General features: G+C 38.0%; 2 protein-coding genes across 4 annotated transcripts in view; both read left to right on the top strand.

Moving 5' to 3' along the window:
• The first annotated feature begins 73 nt into the window (after positions 1–73).
• LOC111328674 (uncharacterized) lies at positions 74–10,869 on the top strand. 2 transcript variants are annotated; one of them, XM_088728391.1, is made up of 8 exons: positions 74–200; positions 2,279–2,980; positions 3,730–4,386; positions 5,235–5,417; positions 6,453–6,476; positions 6,800–7,459; positions 8,318–8,406; positions 10,731–10,869. In XM_088728391.1, exons 1-7 carry the CDS (start codon positions 110–112, stop codon positions 8,374–8,376), a joined length of 2,376 nt encoding a protein of 791 aa, XP_088584517.1. In that variant the 5' UTR covers positions 74–109; the 3' UTR covers positions 8,377–8,406; positions 10,731–10,869. The 2 variants fall into 2 exon arrangements, with proteins under 2 accessions (XP_088584517.1, XP_088584518.1); XM_088728392.1 differs by having other exon boundaries at positions 10,719–10,858.
• Positions 10,785–17,257, top strand: part of LOC148726616 (titin-like) — a 20,110-nt gene continuing 13,637 nt past the window's right edge. For both annotated transcript variants that reach the window (XM_088728398.1, XM_088728399.1), the window contains exons 1-2: positions 10,785–10,922; positions 13,344–13,427. In XM_088728398.1, coding sequence (XP_088584524.1) covers positions 10,871–10,922; positions 13,344–13,427 — 136 coding nt within the window. In that variant the 5' untranslated portion in view covers positions 10,785–10,870. The remainder of the gene's footprint in view (positions 10,923–13,343; positions 13,428–17,257) is intronic.

Raw genomic sequence — 17,257 nt, 5'->3', positions numbered from 1 at the left:
CATGCGCAGATGTTTTTATCCAATCGACGACAAACATTCTGCACGCGCATGCGCAAACAAATGCTTCTCTGCGTACTGTTTTTCGGAGGAGCAGTGCGTGATTCAGTGCATGATCGGGCATGGTGGCTATGCGAGTTGGCCGTGGTTGATTCCTGCATTAAAAGACTTATTTGACGTTTACAAGCGACGAATGTTCCAAGGTAAAGTCAATTAGGAACTTTTCAAAGATTTCTTTAACTGATAGCGTGGAAAATGGGTCTTTAGAGCCAAATTGGTTAACTTCGTGGCCTAGCGCTCTATTCTTCAGCAGTTTGATGGGCCGAAGACATGTTTGTATTTTCGATTCATTTGCGAAATTGTGCCTCTGGGTATATACTTAACATCTTAACAATCAACTGCTTTGACGTTTGTTTCCTCATTCCTTAATTATATCGCGGAATTTGGCTGGATTTGCATGGCTACCACCTAGGAAACAAGTGTTTTAGCGTGATTCAGACTTCGTTCAACTTATGGATGACGATGTGATCGTATTTTCGAATTGTTTGCGAATGGTTGCTCGCAGTTATACTTAATGCCTCTATTTTCACCAGCTTTTGATGTTGGGTTACTTATTTCAAACTATTTTCCGAAATTAACTGGATTTACTTCAGTGATAATAGCTACGAAATATGTCTTTCGAGCTAAATATTGTTTAAACTCGTGGCTTATCACTTCTTCGGTCAGCACTTTCAGTTTTCTTCAGTTGGAGACATGTTTGTATTTCCGCGTCACTTGCGAATTTGTGCCCATAGTTCGGTATCTGGTCTTTTCGTCCTAGAGTCTTTTCGTCTAAAGTCTTAAGTCCATTCGTCCAACATGAAGTCTTTTCGTCAAAGTTATAACATTGTTTTAAACCCTGTGAAGGCCTCTAATGACTACCAGTTTAAAGATGCCCCAAACCTGTTTTTTTATCATTTAAACAGTGAAAACATGCTAGCTTATGTTTTAGACATTTGCTAAATGATGAATGGTACTGTACTTTAGAATTTAGGATCTATATTGATGACACCTTTTGTTTGTTCAATAGTGATGAGGACGCGCTCGTGTTCTTTGATTATATCAACACCAGGCGCCCTAGTATTCATTTCACAATGGAAAAGGAAATTGATAAGAAATTATTGTTTCTAGATATATTGTTAGACAACAGTCATCCATCTATCCATGGTCACTAGTGTATATTGCTGATTATTTCAGCTTTGCCCCTTTGATTTACAAATTGGGTTTAGTCAGAACGTTGGTTGACAGAGTGTGTAAGATCACTAATTCCTGGGTTGGTTTTCATCTGGATGTTAAGAAGCTTATTTTCTTGCTACTGAAAAACTGTTTTCCATCTTGGGTCATAGATGGGATCATTTACAGGTATCTAGCTAAGGAAAATAATCCTCCTCTTACTGGGCAGAACGGCTCATCTAACTCGGGGAAACCTTCACACCATCATAAACTTCCTTATGTTGGCCTGTTTTCTAAAGTTTCTCAGACTAAGTTAAGGCAACTACTCAAACGTTGCTGTAAAGCTAATTTAGATGTTAAGTTAGTCTTCAGTACCTTTAAACTCAGAAACATGTTCAGTGTAAAAGATTTAGTAGCACTAGGTCTACATTCGCGTGTGGTTAATAAATTTTCGCGTGCTGGCTGTAATGCCAGGTACATTGGTGAGACCACTCGCCACATTTGCACATGAGTTCATGAGCACCTCTTGTCAGACAAGTCTTTGCATATTTACAGGCACCTACAATCAAGGGCCTTTCTTGACTCTTGTGATACAGAGTGTTTCACGATCTTAGATTCTGCCGCTTCAAAATTCCAATTTAAGATCAAAGAGGCATTGCATATTAAGTGGGAAAAACCCATTCTTAATCAGCAATTGAACCATGTAGTTTTTTCTCTTTCCTTTTAATTATGCATTTACTTTTGTCTTTTATTATTTATTTATTCATTATTATTATTTTTTTTTTGGTTATGCACGAGCTATTTTCATTTTTTGCATATTTGATATTCAAATTGTAATGAAAGTCGTTACACGTAATTTGTAGCGTACCTGAATATAAGTTCAAATGTACAACCATTAAAAGCTCATTTGCAACTGAAGATGACATGAGAATGTCGAAACATGTCTTGTAAATTTAAATTTAAAGTTGTCATTTCTTTATTGAGAATTTAGGATTTCAAATTGTAATAACTTTGTTACAATGAGTGATTTATAACATTGTCTCCAATAATTTTAAGCATTTCTTTATAGGAGGCATGTCTTCTGTCACCCCATCATCTCCTTCTACCAGAGAAACCTCTAATTATGCTCAGCTGTGTCGCCTTTTTGTTGAGGTAGGATCTTGTGTGTTGAGGGATACATTTGACAGACTATGTCCACCAAAAGACCTTCCTGCATTTCTGGCTCAAAACAAAACAAAATTACAAACACTTCGAAAGGAAAGAGTCCTGAGTATCTCCCAGTGGCATAGACTGTATCCTGCTGTCAGATCATCAGTTTCCTCAAGGGACTATGACAGTTCCCTACTGCTATGTCTTCTGAGGAATATTGTTGATCAGACTCTTCCTGTCTCTGGCTGGAGTAACCTGCCTGGATCAGACACCCGTGTAGAAGCTGACATCACTGGCATCAAGATCCTCAGGGACAGAGTTTACAGTCATGTTACTCATGCTTCAGTTGATGATTCAAAATTTAGTCTACACTGGAATGACATCAAAGAAACCTTCGTACGTATTGGAGGGGCCCACTATGAGAATGTTATTAATGATCTTAAAATTGACCACCTAGAAGCAGACTTTGAGGAACATTACCGAGAACTTTTCAGAGAGTGGTTGAAGGATGATGACTGCATCACAGACAAAAATAATGGAGATAAAACAGTGAAAAAAGCCTCTAAGGAAGAGGTCAGGGAGGGCTCCATTGGCATTTCTGGACAACAATCTGGGATGGAAGGTGTGTGCAATTTTTTGTCAATACTAAATTGCAAAACTTACTCTGTTGTGTGAACAGTGTTTGACATTAGGCCACTTCCAAGTTCTCATGGTTAAGTGATCTGGTGCTGGAATTAGGTCGCAAGATTGAGGCCTGTAGTGTGAATTCAGAATAAAGGGTTGTGGTAATGAAAATGAGCAAATATTTCTCAAAATTCAATGTGGGAGAGTGAAAAATTACAAGCAGGAGACAGGTATTCAGTCAGTTGATGGCAGCAAAGGATAGGACAAAGAAGAACTGTTCAATTTATGCAAGAAAGCTGCAGTTATGAAGCAGATCAAACTGGCCCCTGACTGCAAAAAGCTGTAGAAGAGAAATTATAAACAAATGAGGGCAAATTTTCAACACCTAAAATTTTGAATGCCTAGGTGCACAACTTCTTTAACCTTCCTGAGTTCTCACTAGGTGTTTGCATGCAGCTTAGCAGAGCCTGACCTCATTTTCTTCTATCTCAGCATTTAACCATTGTTTTTTTTCTTGCAGATTTGTTATAAGGCTTAGGTGTAACTTTCAAAACGATGTACATGTAAACAAAACGAATTGGAAATCTGTTGTTTGCATAATGAACTCTGAATTATAAAACCTTATTAAGAAAAAAGCCTTTTTGGTTCTTTATCATCATCTTCTATTCAGTGCATCCTCATAAAATTACTTGGTCATTCATTTTAGATATAAATGATAGAAAACATAAACCATAATTTTCTTTTCAGAAGTGGTACTAACGCCAGTGGAAAAAAAATCAGCAGAGAATTGCAGTGCTAGCCCACCAGAAATCAGTGAGAAACTTCCAACTTTTAGTGATCTTCCAAACATCTCTCATCATTGGAACAATATTGAACTCCCTGTTGATATTCTATTGTTAACAGAGGAGGACTGCGAGTTCTTAAGCTGCTTTGCCTACCTGAAAGAACCTATTAGGAGTTACAACAAAAATATTGGCTTTGTTTACTTTGGGTGCATTGGTGATGATAAAGGAAAGAAAATGAAAATAGCACTAATGAGGTGCCCTAAAGGTCTTGCTGTTCCTGGGGATTTTTTGTCTGTTTTGAGAGATGCCATCTCTCTACTGAGACCCAAGGTTATTTTTTCTGTTGGTGCATGCAGTGGTTTCAACAGCAGAAAGGTCAAGCTTGGAGATGTAGTTGTTTCATCAAAGCTGATATCAGCTGCACCAAAAACTCCCCCCAGCAGAGAAATTGGTAACCTGATCAAATATGTGGCAGATGGGTGGAAGGCACCTTTACAAAATGCTGATGAATATAATGCCAAAGTGCACTGTGATGGAGTGGTTCTGAGTATCTCAGAGGCAAACAAGGACATGATTGGCCAACATCCTGAAGCAATTGCAGTTGAAATGGAAGGTGTAGGTGAGAATCATAGTCTATAAGCTAAGGATATTTTAGCAGTGTTTCAACTGTTTCTAAATTTTCTCACATGTTGCTTGTGATAATTAACAATTATTCCACGAGCGCGCGTTGGATATGAGATGATAGATAGCCAATGAGGTGCGTAGCGCCGAGTTGGCTATAATCATCTCATATCCAACAAGCATGAGTGGAATAATTGTTTTATTAAAAACGTTAAATTAAATTATTAAATTTTATTAAATCTTTAGCTCCCTTTTAATTTTAAGCTGACACGTACGCTTGCCATATTTGTAGATTATGGTATATTGGCTGATATATCATAATGGCTAAGCCAATAAAAAGTCTTGAATTGTATTATCCAGTTTTTAATAATAAATAAAATACCATGTAGTATGAAAAATTTGCAGAAGTTACATGTACTGGTATACAATGTAGTTTGTGTTAAAGTGATTTTTTTGACAAGTTGCTCCAGGAATAACATTTTGCAGGTGAAGGTGACAAAGATGCCTTATGGGAACCCTAAAAAGAAAATACAAAACAAACCATAAAATAACACAAACAGGTTAAAATCATATTGTTTTGATCATTTTGAATCTATTATTATTGGATAGAGCAACTTTGCAGTTATGTAAACATGAATTGTCTAAAGTTTTTCTTGTGAAAAATGTGGAAAGCTTCTGGTTGCAGTAATTAGCCCCAAGTACAGAACATGTAGGAAATAACCTTCTGTGATGTGAACGATTTCAGATTACTTGAGAGTTAAACTTAATCAATTCTTTGTTTAAATAATTACATTGATCGTGCAAAAAAACTGTCTTGTGTGTAACTATCGTAATTTTTTTCTCCAGGGTCTCATTTGTTTGACTTTAAGATGGAATGGGTGTTTGTCAAAGGCATCAAAGACTTTGTGGATGACAGGCATTCTTCAAGTGAGAAATGGACTCAAATTGCATGTGTGATGGCGGCATCTGTTGTGGCTAACATTTTGAGTGATCCAGTCATATTCCAAGATTGGCGTCACTTTACTACAGGTATTGCTTCTGTCTCATCTTCCTTTTCTTTTTACAAGAACAGATCTGATTTTGATCTGCCTTTTCGTGTACATATCACAAATCAAGATGACTTTCAGATGTATTTCATCGAATAAGGGCCCATGCTCTAATAAGCACCCCTTAAATAAGCTTCCTCCTTTCTCCCTCACTTAATAAATTTTAGGGACACAAAAAAAACCTGTTTCTATTGGCACTTTATTTATAACTTTTTAAGCATCATGACAGCAGAATCAGTACAGGAGAAAAGTTCCTCCAGCTATTTGTATTTCCCTATGCTTGCAGAGTTCCTTTGTGCCTTCCTGTTTCTTTTAATTTATTTTCCAAGTGCTGTGATAACTTAATGAGCCCCCCCCCCCCCCCCGTTGATTGACTGATTACCTTTCAATAACTGCTCTTCCATTTTGCTTAAATTTGAAATGCATGTAAGTGCTGGGTACCCATTTAAGGAAATGCAGTGTATGGTATTCATTATGCTAAAATTAAGCAGCATTTATCTCTTCTGCCAACTTTTACATCCCTTTTTTCTCAAGGCCTCTCTAGTTTCTTGGGGAGAAACTAGCAGGAACATTTAGGGATGCTATAACAAAAGACAGTTCATTCTCTGGAGAAGACCTGTACATGTATACCATGGTTAGCTTAGTTTATCTAATACAGCCAAAACTTTGAGTTGAGATGGAATTAAGACTTAAAACCTATTGAATTTGCAAAAACCAATTTATCTTGCTTTGAAATGAGTTGATACATATCCCTGAGCTAATTTGCAACACACGAAGTCACTTAAAACCCTCTAAAAATTTATTCATCTAGTACTACATTTATTTTGATTGTAAAAATTTATGGAGTCGTGTGAGTAGAGGTACAAATACTTTCACCCTTTTATATCATTTTGTGCCGTGTTTGGATTTAGAAATTTGCCTTAAATTATTTTTTTTTCAAATTAACAACTGTTAAATTGTCTTGACAGCAGAAATGGTTCAATTTAGTAACACTCTTTTTGTTAATTATTTTATCTAGATACCAGTGAATCACACACTCCAGGTAAGATTAAGTGAACATGGTTACATTAGTGATAATGTCTATCTAGTTTTTGCAGCTAGAAAACATTTGCAGAAATTTGGTACACACAGGATATATATATCTTATTAGACGTTTTGTTGTGTAGCATCGCTGAGTATTTTTACGAGATGTGCCGTATTTTGACGAGCCCGTAGGACGAGTCAAAATACAAATAACGAGTAAAAATACTCAGCGATACCTACAAAATGACATTACGATTTGAAACTATTCTTGTTCTCAAGTGGCTCTCGTGATTTTGATTGATTTTGGTTAACAGTACGCAATATCAATTTCATATTTGACAGGCAATCCTGGTAAAGGTAGCTTTATGGCTACGGCTCCATCGCCATTTGTGTCTACGAAAGAGACTGCGAACTATGCAATGCTATGCCGCCTTCTGGTGAGTGTTGGATCCCAGGTACTGCGGTCCACTTTTGACAAGATACATCCACCAGCGACTCTACGCAGAGTTTTGGGAGGAACCTCTGTGCATTACGCCACATTACAATCACTGTACAAAGGGAAGAAGAAAGTGCTGAATTCCATGCAATGGGCGAAGTTGTATCCCGCTCATTCACCCGTGTCCTCAGCAACCTTCGATATCACACTTCTAACGGTGCTGCTGAGAAACATCTGTGGTTTGAGCCCTCCTGCCACAGGATGGGATCATCTTCCCCCAGCTTCAAACACAAGCATCGCAGATGACATTGCTAGATTGAAGTATTACAGAAACACTGTACACGGCCACGCCTCTCAAGCTTCTGTGGATGACATTAGCTTCAGTGCTTACTGGCTGGAAATACGAGAAGCTCTTGTGAGACTGGGAGGAGCGCATTTTCAAGCCTCTATCGACAATCTTGAACACGACTGCATGGATCGGGATATCGAAGAGCATTATTGTGAACTGATGAAGCAGTGGAAGAAAGACGACGATAGCATCAAGGACAAACTTGAGGAGATTGAAGGTAAAGAAAACATTTTCCATTGCCACATGGATAGTCATATGGTCTAAAAAGTGCCTAGATATATAGTTTTTCACACAGTAGCGTAGGATAGCTCTTGACTTATTCGATTTGGTGGCGTTGTCAGGGAAAAACGAAGAAAATGAAGAGTTTATTCAAATATTGGTGCTTTCTGTTCATAGTTGGTATTCTTGTGTATTTATTGAAATGTAACAGACTGTTGGAGTACATTAATTTTGCGTGATTTCTTAGCGTCTTCTTTAAAATGCGAAATGAGATTGTTGTACAGAGCACGTATACCGCCAAAATCTAAACAGACCCCTCACAGCCTTCTAATTTCGATCGTTCAGGTTAGTTTATTCATATTAAATTTAGGAAGGCCATTGAATCATTCAAGCTGGACATTTAGTAATATTTAGCCTGGCACAGTAACACACCAAGTGGTAGTCAAACCCAAAGACACCCTTTTAAATCTGCATTTTTTTAGTACGATTCTACCGAAATAAACAGTTTACATTTAAAATATTGTGGGATAACACGTGTGAATATTGAAAAACGTTTAATTACGTAGAGAATAATACAGGAACACGCATAGATACAGAATTGCTCCCTAATTTAAAACTCGTTATCACACGGGTGAGCGAAGTGAAAAAGTAAAATATAGAGTTAAAAACTCGAAGAGAAATTTCTTAGCTACAAGCAGCTGTAAATTATTGTATTTCCTTCATAAACACCATAGGCCTGTACTGGCAAATTCAAAATCGAACTAGGATTGAGAATGGCGAATTATTTTAATGGCATCAAAACCCGAAACTGTAAGATGTACTTATGAAATTTTGCATACCTCTTGCACATTTCCAGAGTCGCTAGAAAAGATGAGAGCCATGTGGAGAAAACAATTGAAAAGCTTGGTAGTCTGACGGCCTCAGAGGAAAAAAACGCGGATCAAGGTTAGTTGACAGAATGAGCTACGCACAGCAAAAAATTAGGAATACCGATACCGGTCTCTTGATTTCATTCCGCATCTCATGACCCTGATGACAGTTTTCGCTTATTTCGGGCAATTCTGCAAATCTTTTGGTAACATACTGATTTAAGACCACATCTTGGCCAGCACCTGCACTGGCTACACATGAAGATACGATGTTAAACACAGTGCTTTCAATAAGATCCGGCACCCGCCCGAGCTCTGGCGGGTATTCTGTTGTGAATCGCCGGGTATATTTCACCGCGTTTAAGTCGAATTCAAACAAAAAAGAAAATATAAATGGTAATTAATACATAATTGGACTATTCACTTCATTCAGATGGTTTCTTTCTGTTTGATTCGCTCATTCACTGACGGCTTTATGTCGTTAGATGTGACCCAAGCCATTTACTTCTCTGTGTCACGTGCTTTTGCATAAATTGAATTTATCAAGCACGTAGTAAAGATACGTTACATCGTCGGTTACTGAAATAACTTTAAAATAACTTCGTGCTGAGCTAGAATGATCAAATAATTTCCGACAAATGAAACAAAGATAGTTACTTCTCAAGTTTTAGTAAAACGCATCTCTGAGGCTTAACTAATGAGAGAGAAAGAAAAACAGCCATTGAACACTTGAAGTCTAATCTTTAGTTGAAATAAACGCTACTTTTGCTGTTTGAAGCGATAAAGTGTAGGGCTCGAAATTGCGACCAATACAGTCGCATTTGCGACTTAATTTTTATGTTTGCGACTAAAACTTCCCGAGGAGTCGCAAATTTGCGATGAGAATAAAAAAGCTAGCAGTCGCCACTTTGCCACTATTTTTGCCGAAATACATAATGAAATGAAAAAATATATTGTCGTGTGCCTTGATTATCAAAAACATTTGAAGATATAAGGTAAAATTGTGCCTAATTTATCCACAATGTTGTGCACGGAACGCCGTTACGGCCGCCATTGCAGCGGTCTCTTATTTCATATGTATTCAGGCTCATATTTTTGTTTGTTAAACCGCTGAATTAGAGCTGACCCTTGCGTTCTTGTTCAGTGATTCCAAAGGGTGTTTACCATTTACGGAAAACATGTTTACCATTTGCATTCCTCGTGGTTTTGCCTCCCTCCAGTTTCTCAAAGTCCTGTTAATCATTGGTTAGTTGAAGTTATTTATTAACTAATTGTGGTTAATTATTTTTGCGACTAAAATTCGTGAACTTGCTACTATATTTACGTATCAAGTCGCAAAATGGCGACTGCACTTTTCTTTTAATTTCGAGCCCTGTAAGTGACAATATTATTTCGTGTAAAAACTGACATCAAGCAGTATGGTTGCTTGTTAACAAATAGAAGGTTGCTTGTTTGCTGAAACAAACAAAATTTAATTCGTAGCAATTAACTCCTGCCTTTTGTCAGCGTTAATTTTGGCAGCTAAGTGTTTGTCAGTGTTTAAGCAGACGAAGAATGATCTTCAAGTTTATCATTTCTAACTTGTTGCATGCCAACTGGGGCTGATCTTAGTTCCAAATGGCTCGTGTTCCGTCTATACACCGAAACTGGGTTCCTGTAACTGCAAAAATAGTTCGTCTCATTCCGAGGTAGCAGTGTAAAATGAATCCATAGCGGGCACTGCGGTCTTCTTCAGTAAAGTAACTATCACTCCACAGCTAGGATTTGTTGGAGGAAAAAAGCTTTGCCTTTCGAATTAAGTCGGTTTCCTAGTACATTTAATTCTTAGGGGGATACATTCTTGTTTTCTGTAGGTTTCTCTTGACAGTTGCCGCAAGAGAACCACTCGCGATTTCCAACACGTGAGCGACTGAGCGGGTCCACGTTTCTTCTTGAAATTCATTTGCTTGACTTTCTCTCTCTCTTTCTCCCCTACAGAAGTATCTCCTTCCCCTGAAGACCAGCCATGTTTCATTTGAAACATAAATGGATGTACTACATCCTCTCGCTAGATTAAAATCCAGTCGAGAATTCAATAGGTGGCGCCCCCATCGTCGCACTTTTCCTTGTTTACATCCACTTCAGCATTAATTTAGCATGTTTGACTATTGCTACGTCATAACAAAGATGGCGGATTTCAATTTGAAAATTCCAATTTTTGTAACGCAATTGTTCACAACTAAAACGTTTGTAGCTCAAATGAATAGCCAGTTAGGACAATTTAAGCAAGGAACTTTTGATGTAAGTAAACTTTTTCTAGACCGTACGTACGCTTTAACTCTTTGCAGGCAAAAATAGTATGCATGCGGTTGATTGGCGACTACATTTGTTGATCATTACTTGATACAGTTTCTGCTTTAGCGTACCTTTGTGTGCACCGCAGTCGCGAAGCCTGGTTTGGCGCACACGCTTCCCGGAAAACTTCTCCGCCATGTCTACATTGATCTCGCGTTACTCTTCGAAACTAGTCTCCAAGTATGTGATGTAATTTGCAGTGCGCAATGATTTGTCGCATTAGCTGGCCTCAAGTGGAGTTTTCAGGACTGAAGTCTGGTAAGTGATTATCAAATGTTGATTTGCTTTGTAACAATTGTTTAACTTGTCGTTTTATTCCAAATGAAATACCTCCCTGAAGGTATTTCATTTGTCAACAAGCAACCATACTGCTTGTTAACCTTTAATTTCCAAAGTTTTTTTTTTATCTTTATTGCGTAGAATTAGCTTCAACGCAGTATATTTCGTTCTAAAATGTTCGAAATGTCGCGACTTCTGAGAAGTAGAACTTTGTTATTTTCGACGCGCGCTGGAAAATCGCCTCTGTCATACAGTGTTTACATTAGACATTACCTCAAGAATAAGCACGTTACTGATGTGATGACGAACCAGCCGCCGTGATTAACCCTTAAACTCCCATTAGGGATCAAGGCGAAATTCTCTTTGGAAAATACAAACTTACATCGTCAAGCAGACAAGTGATGAGAATAAAGAAAAATATCAATTAGGGGATTATTAGTTGATCCAATAACAAATTCTTCTAACTATCACCATGGGAATTGTATGGCGGACAGTAATTAGAATAACCAATAAGATATCGGGAGTGAAAGGGTTAATATACAGCCCCAAATGCGACAGCGGTTGCAACTGGTGCTTTTTTTCCCTTCTTAAGAATATGACGCACGCGACAAGCTTGCAACAGGCCTTACACACGTCTCGGGACCACCGACATGCGCACGACTCCCCCTGCTAAGTGGACACAAAATACGTAATTTTCATTTATTTTGGCTGCGATTGTGGCAGCGTTTTAAAACAACCTTCAAAATTCTACGAAATTTTTTCGACGTATCAGACGGTCGTAAGCGGGTTGCAGATTTGATTTACAATTCGGGTTAGTCGTAAGCCTGTCTTAAGCTTGTCGCACACGACGAAGTTGTACCGTGTAAATCGGCCAAAAGACACTTTGCCGACGTCTCGAAAAAATAACTAAAACCCTCGCTACCTTAATTACAACACGAACAAAATAAACAATTTAACAACTTTCCATCCACGATCCAGGAAACTTCGCTCGCTGAACATCATTCAACTGAAGTTTTTCTTCTCGTTTAACTCCATACTTCTGACCTCCCGTGAAAAACGCCTGTTCCCTTCGCACGGCATCTCAGTTCTTTTTGTTTCATTTATCTATCTCACGGCTTAAGAACTTGCACACAGTCATCCCTCTTCATTTTCTTCAACACATTGAAAACGAAATCCTTGGTGGAACCATCTTTTTGTCCCCACTGATAAAGCAGGGTTTGAGTAGCCTCGTTGACATTTAGTTCAAAGCTTTTAATCTCATTCGCGGTAAAGTCGAGATACCTGGCTTGTGTCACCCGGTTTTTGCTTGACTTGGGATTGAAAAAATTTCCAAGGTCGATGGACACATTTGCCGGAAGGTCTTGAACTAACGTTTAACCTATGGTAGAGAAATCAAAGATGTTTTCTTCATGTTCCCATCTTAGCATAAAGTATTTTTCTCCTGGTAGTAACGAGAGGTCTCGGGAGAGGTGACAGGTCCGCAGTGAGTTATAGGACAATATTGAGTAATTTACTCTATGTGATTCTTCCCGAATAGATTGTGTTTCGACTTTAAATCTTAGATAAGCTATGATTTAGTTTTGCAACAATTTTCATTCACGATCTTACCTCTTTCCTTTTTAATAAGAATATGTCTACAGATGGTTCTGGATTGTAGATGGTGTCCAATCCTTCCTCACATATTTTATAGTTTCTCTCACATAGTAACATTCATTGAGACCTAACGCAAAGTCCAGAAATGCAAAATTGCAACAGGTTTTGAATAAGTAAGTGACAAGGGGTCTCCTTGGTCACAGCCCACCTCCATGCACCTTAACTCTAGGAGAAAGGAGAAGAAGGAAGCACAATAACCTAGATTACATTGAATGGCCCCCTGAAATTCTCTTTAGCGCCCTAAGATAACCTTGGTGGAGGAGCGTCTTTGAGTTTGTTGCCAATTTTTCTAATTTTCATGTTCTTTACTGACAAGGGAAACGGATACTGATCTTGTGGTAATATTCAAACACTACTACAAGGCTACGTACTTTTTTTTCTGTTTTGAGATGGTGTGTTAGAGACACTATATGCGTATGGTTACCTGATATATTTGAATTTTGGTCATTGGATCTCACATGGTTCATGGGCCAAACCATTGATGTGTGGTATCGTCACCCAAATGTCCCTATTTTCAAAATTGGCATAAACATTTCCCGCTATCATCAGAACAAAACAAACAATTGGCAATTGATCTTCAATGACCGACGTATACTTTACTTGTAAACTAATGTGATGGTCTGCCAAAGATGAAAGATAAACCTCTCCCAAAAAAAGTGATGTTTTCTTTCTTAATGTTACCAAGTTATAAATACCATGTTGAGATAAATTCAAGCTACAAATGTACATGTTTGCTATTAATACTAGGTTCAAGTAAATTTCAAATGATGAAACGAAAATCGGGTGACTTGACGAGCGGGCTTCCACATAACAAGAGACCGAGGATGGAAGGTAAACGTTTTTTATGTTGTAAATGTTAATATATGTATGTTCTGTGAAGCCAAAAGGAGACACAATTCTTAATTAAATTATTGGGGGTGATCAGAACAAACAGCTGCAAAGCCAAATGTCGTGTCTTCTTCCGCCAAGAATAACAACGAATTGTTTCTTTAGTTTATTTTGTAGGTCTCGTGATTTAAAGGTTTCCAAGTGTAGTCACGAAATCTCGAGTTTTTGGTCCGTGTTTTCATTATTCCTCCCTTGGAGGTTTATAAGTTCTAAATTTTTCTGTCGCTGTGGCGCGGAGGTTCTTCAATTCAAGGGTTTTTAGGTGGTGTTTTTTGCTTGAGAGCGCTGAATGTGCTTTGAAATGAATACACGTCTTTCTTATGATGATGTATGCACGTGTTCAAAAGGAAGGCACGAGATGGGAGAACGCACAAAGCTTTGGGATCCCCTTAAAAACACGAAGGACTTTGAGAACGCTTACTTTCCCGAGGTTCGTGGGCGAGAAGTCCACGCATACATCATAAGAACATGTATGCTTAATGTAAATTAACAAGTAGAATGACGACTACGAATGAAGAACTCTTGTTTTCCTATGCGGTGGCATGTGTACATCGAACATGATAAACGCAGGCCGGAAATGACCTAGCGAGGATCATAACATGGGTTTTAGAGGAACGGGGGGTGGTCAGCCGTCGCCAATAAATTATAAAGAAGGGGAAACTAAATAAGTCCCTTTTTCTTTCGACGACACTACGATTTATTCGAGAAAAAAAAAAGATAGGGGAACGTGATTAGTTTCCGTTTAAAAATTCTAAGCTATATCCAAGTTACCGTAATTATTCGATTTAGTGCCTAGACCCTTATTTACTTTTGATACCACAAGGAAAGTTGCTAATTCCAAACACGGCGCTCATTAGGAACAGGGCGCTTATTTTTCTTTTCAGAAAGAGTGGTCGTTTGTAAAAATCTAGCAGAGGTGTTGAAAATAAAAAAATTGAAATTTTTTCAAATGTTGCCAGAATATAGGTATGAATGGCCTTAGTTACGGGAAAATATAAAAAATGCCGAAAAAAAATTATTTTGGGAGAACAGTGGCATTTTATGTTTTGGGGGTTTATAACCATGATTTCCTGGTAAAATAGTACACCTCAAGATAATGGCCGAAAAAAATTTATTCCGCCAGCAATTCGGAATAACAATTACACAATAACAGAATAATAACAATTCTAAAATTCAGGTAAAATTTCACCCATAGAAACATAGCTCAGCTTTGGCGACTAAAATTGGCCATTGTTACATGGTTCCATAAACTGTGACAATAACTATTGTCAAGAACAAGGCTCTTCTTTTAGAAACTGCAATAGAACGTTTGGACTACTTAAACTACGAATTTTTAAAGCGATTTATATAAAAAGACGTAAAGACAGCAGAGTGACAATAACTCTCAAAAGAGAAACAACAACTTTGAGTTTAAATTTACAAGACATGTTTCGACATTCTCATGTCATCTTCAGTTGCAAATAAGCATTTAACTGTTGTACATTTGAATTTAAATTAAGGTACGTTACAAACTACGTGTCAGGGCTTACGTTACATTTGAATGTTAAAAACGCGAAAGATGTAAATAGCGCTCGCTTGACTAGATCAAAAAATAAATAGATAAATAAAAAAAATAAATGTAATAATAATAAAAATAAATTAAAAGACCAAGGAACAACATAATTAAAAGGAAAAAGACAATTCTAGATGTTTCAATTGCTGATTAAGGATAGGTTTTTCCCACTTAATATGCAATGCCTCTTTGATCTTAATTTGGTATTTTGAAGCGGCAGAATCTAAGATCGTGAAACATTCAGTATCACAAGAGTCAAGACAGGCCCTTGATGATTGCAGGTGCTTGTAAATATGCGAAGTTTTGTCCGACAAGAGGTGCTCACGAACTCGTGTACAAATGTGGCGAGTGGTCTCACCACTATAACTGACATTACAGCCAGCACATGAAAATTTATATATGACACGCGAACGTAGACCTAGCGGTACTGAATCTTTCACACTGAACATGTTTCTGAGTTTAAACGTACTGAAGACTAACTTAATATCTGAATCAGCTCTACAATAACGTTTGAGTAGTTGTCTTAACTTAGTCTGAGCGATGTTCGAAAACCGACCAACATAGGGAAGTTTATAATAGTGCGCAGAAGGTTTACCGGAGTTAGAAGAGGCGTTCTGCTCAGTAGGAGGGCTCTTTTTCTTCGCTAGATACCTGTAAATGATCTTGTCTATGACCCAAGATGGAAAACAATTTTTCCGTAGCAAGAAAATAAGTTTCTTGACATCCAGATGAAAACCAACCCAGGAATTATTGATCTTGTATGCTCTGTCAATCAACGTTCTGACTAAACCCAATTTGTAAATCAAAGGGGCGAAGCTGAAATAATTAGTAAGAAGGCCAGTAAACGTCTTCTTGCGATATACTCTAGTGGCGATGGATGTATGATTGTTGTCTAACAATATGTCTAGAAACGATAATTTCTTATCAATTTCCTTTTCCATTGTCAAAACGAATACTAGGATGCCTGGCGTTGATATAATCAAAGAACACGAGGGCGTCCTCCTCGCTATTGAACAAACAAAAGGTGTCATCAACATAGCGTCTGTAGAACAGAACTTCAGAGAATGAATAGTTATCTAGCCAGTTTTTTTCATGATGTCCCATAAAGAGGTTTGCAAGTACTGGAGCAAGTGGGGACCCCATGGCAACCCCATCTATTTGATCATAAAACACACCCTTAAACAAGAAACCAGTCTCAGCTGTTGCGAAGGTAAAAAGCGTTTTTAGGTCAGCGGCGTTTATCTTAAGACCAGGGTTACCTTGATAAATGTATCTGATCGCCAGATCAATACATTCATCAAGAGGTATACTAGTGAACAAACTCTCAACATCGAAAGATACCATGAACTTCCCTGAGGTTGATAACTGGTTGATTTCATGTACAAAAGAAAACGTGTCGCGGACGTTGTATTCACGCGGGACATGTGGCTCTAGAAGATTACAAAGGAACTTAGATAAATTGTAATTGTAGGTACCTATTGAAGATACTATGGGTCGAAAAAGGGGTGTTTCATTAGGCTGCCGAGCCTTGTGCATTTTAGGGAGCCCATAAAACCTGGCTGGTTGAGAACCAGTTGGATAGATTCTCTCATAGGTATCTTTATCTAAGTGGCCCTTATTTTTAAGCGCTCTTAAAAAAACGTTGTAATTTACCCTCCCGTTGTAATGTAGGATCGTTATCATTAACCTTAAACTTAGAAGTGTCACTGATAATGGAAAAATTACCCTCTTCGTAGGCTTTCCTGTCCATGACAACTAAGCCATTTCCTTTGTCAGGCTTCAGTATTACAATGTCCTTGTTCGTCCTCAAATCCTTTAGTATCCTACATTTCTTTAAGTCCGCTGCAGAAGGTTGGTGTGAAGAAACGTACGAATGGGCAAGATGAGAAAGGTCTGCGACCAGTTTTCCCTTTAGCTTCCTGTCGAGTAGATTTCTGACCATGGTGCGATTAATCAGCTCAAAAGAAGAGAAGACATCCGTTTTGCTAATGTTGGGAGGACAGATAGAATGTGAAGGACCATATTTAAGTATTTCTAATTGTTCGGACGTGAGATTGTGCGACGAAAGGTTGGTGACTGTCTCCGTTGAAGCAAACGGTAGAACCACGTTTGGCGTTAAACTTTTAAGTTTCTTCTCGTGAGTAGCGATAACACTTTTTACAGCCTTCTTGACATTATATTTAATAGTTCCATGGAGGATGTATCCATCGATGTTGCTGAC

This window comes from Stylophora pistillata, chromosome 7 (genome assembly GCF_964205215.1).
Source record: "Stylophora pistillata chromosome 7, jaStyPist1.2, whole genome shotgun sequence".
Classification (NCBI taxonomy): domain Eukaryota; kingdom Metazoa; phylum Cnidaria; class Anthozoa; order Scleractinia; family Pocilloporidae; genus Stylophora; species Stylophora pistillata.
This window is presented reverse-complemented; position numbering and strand designations above follow the sequence as displayed.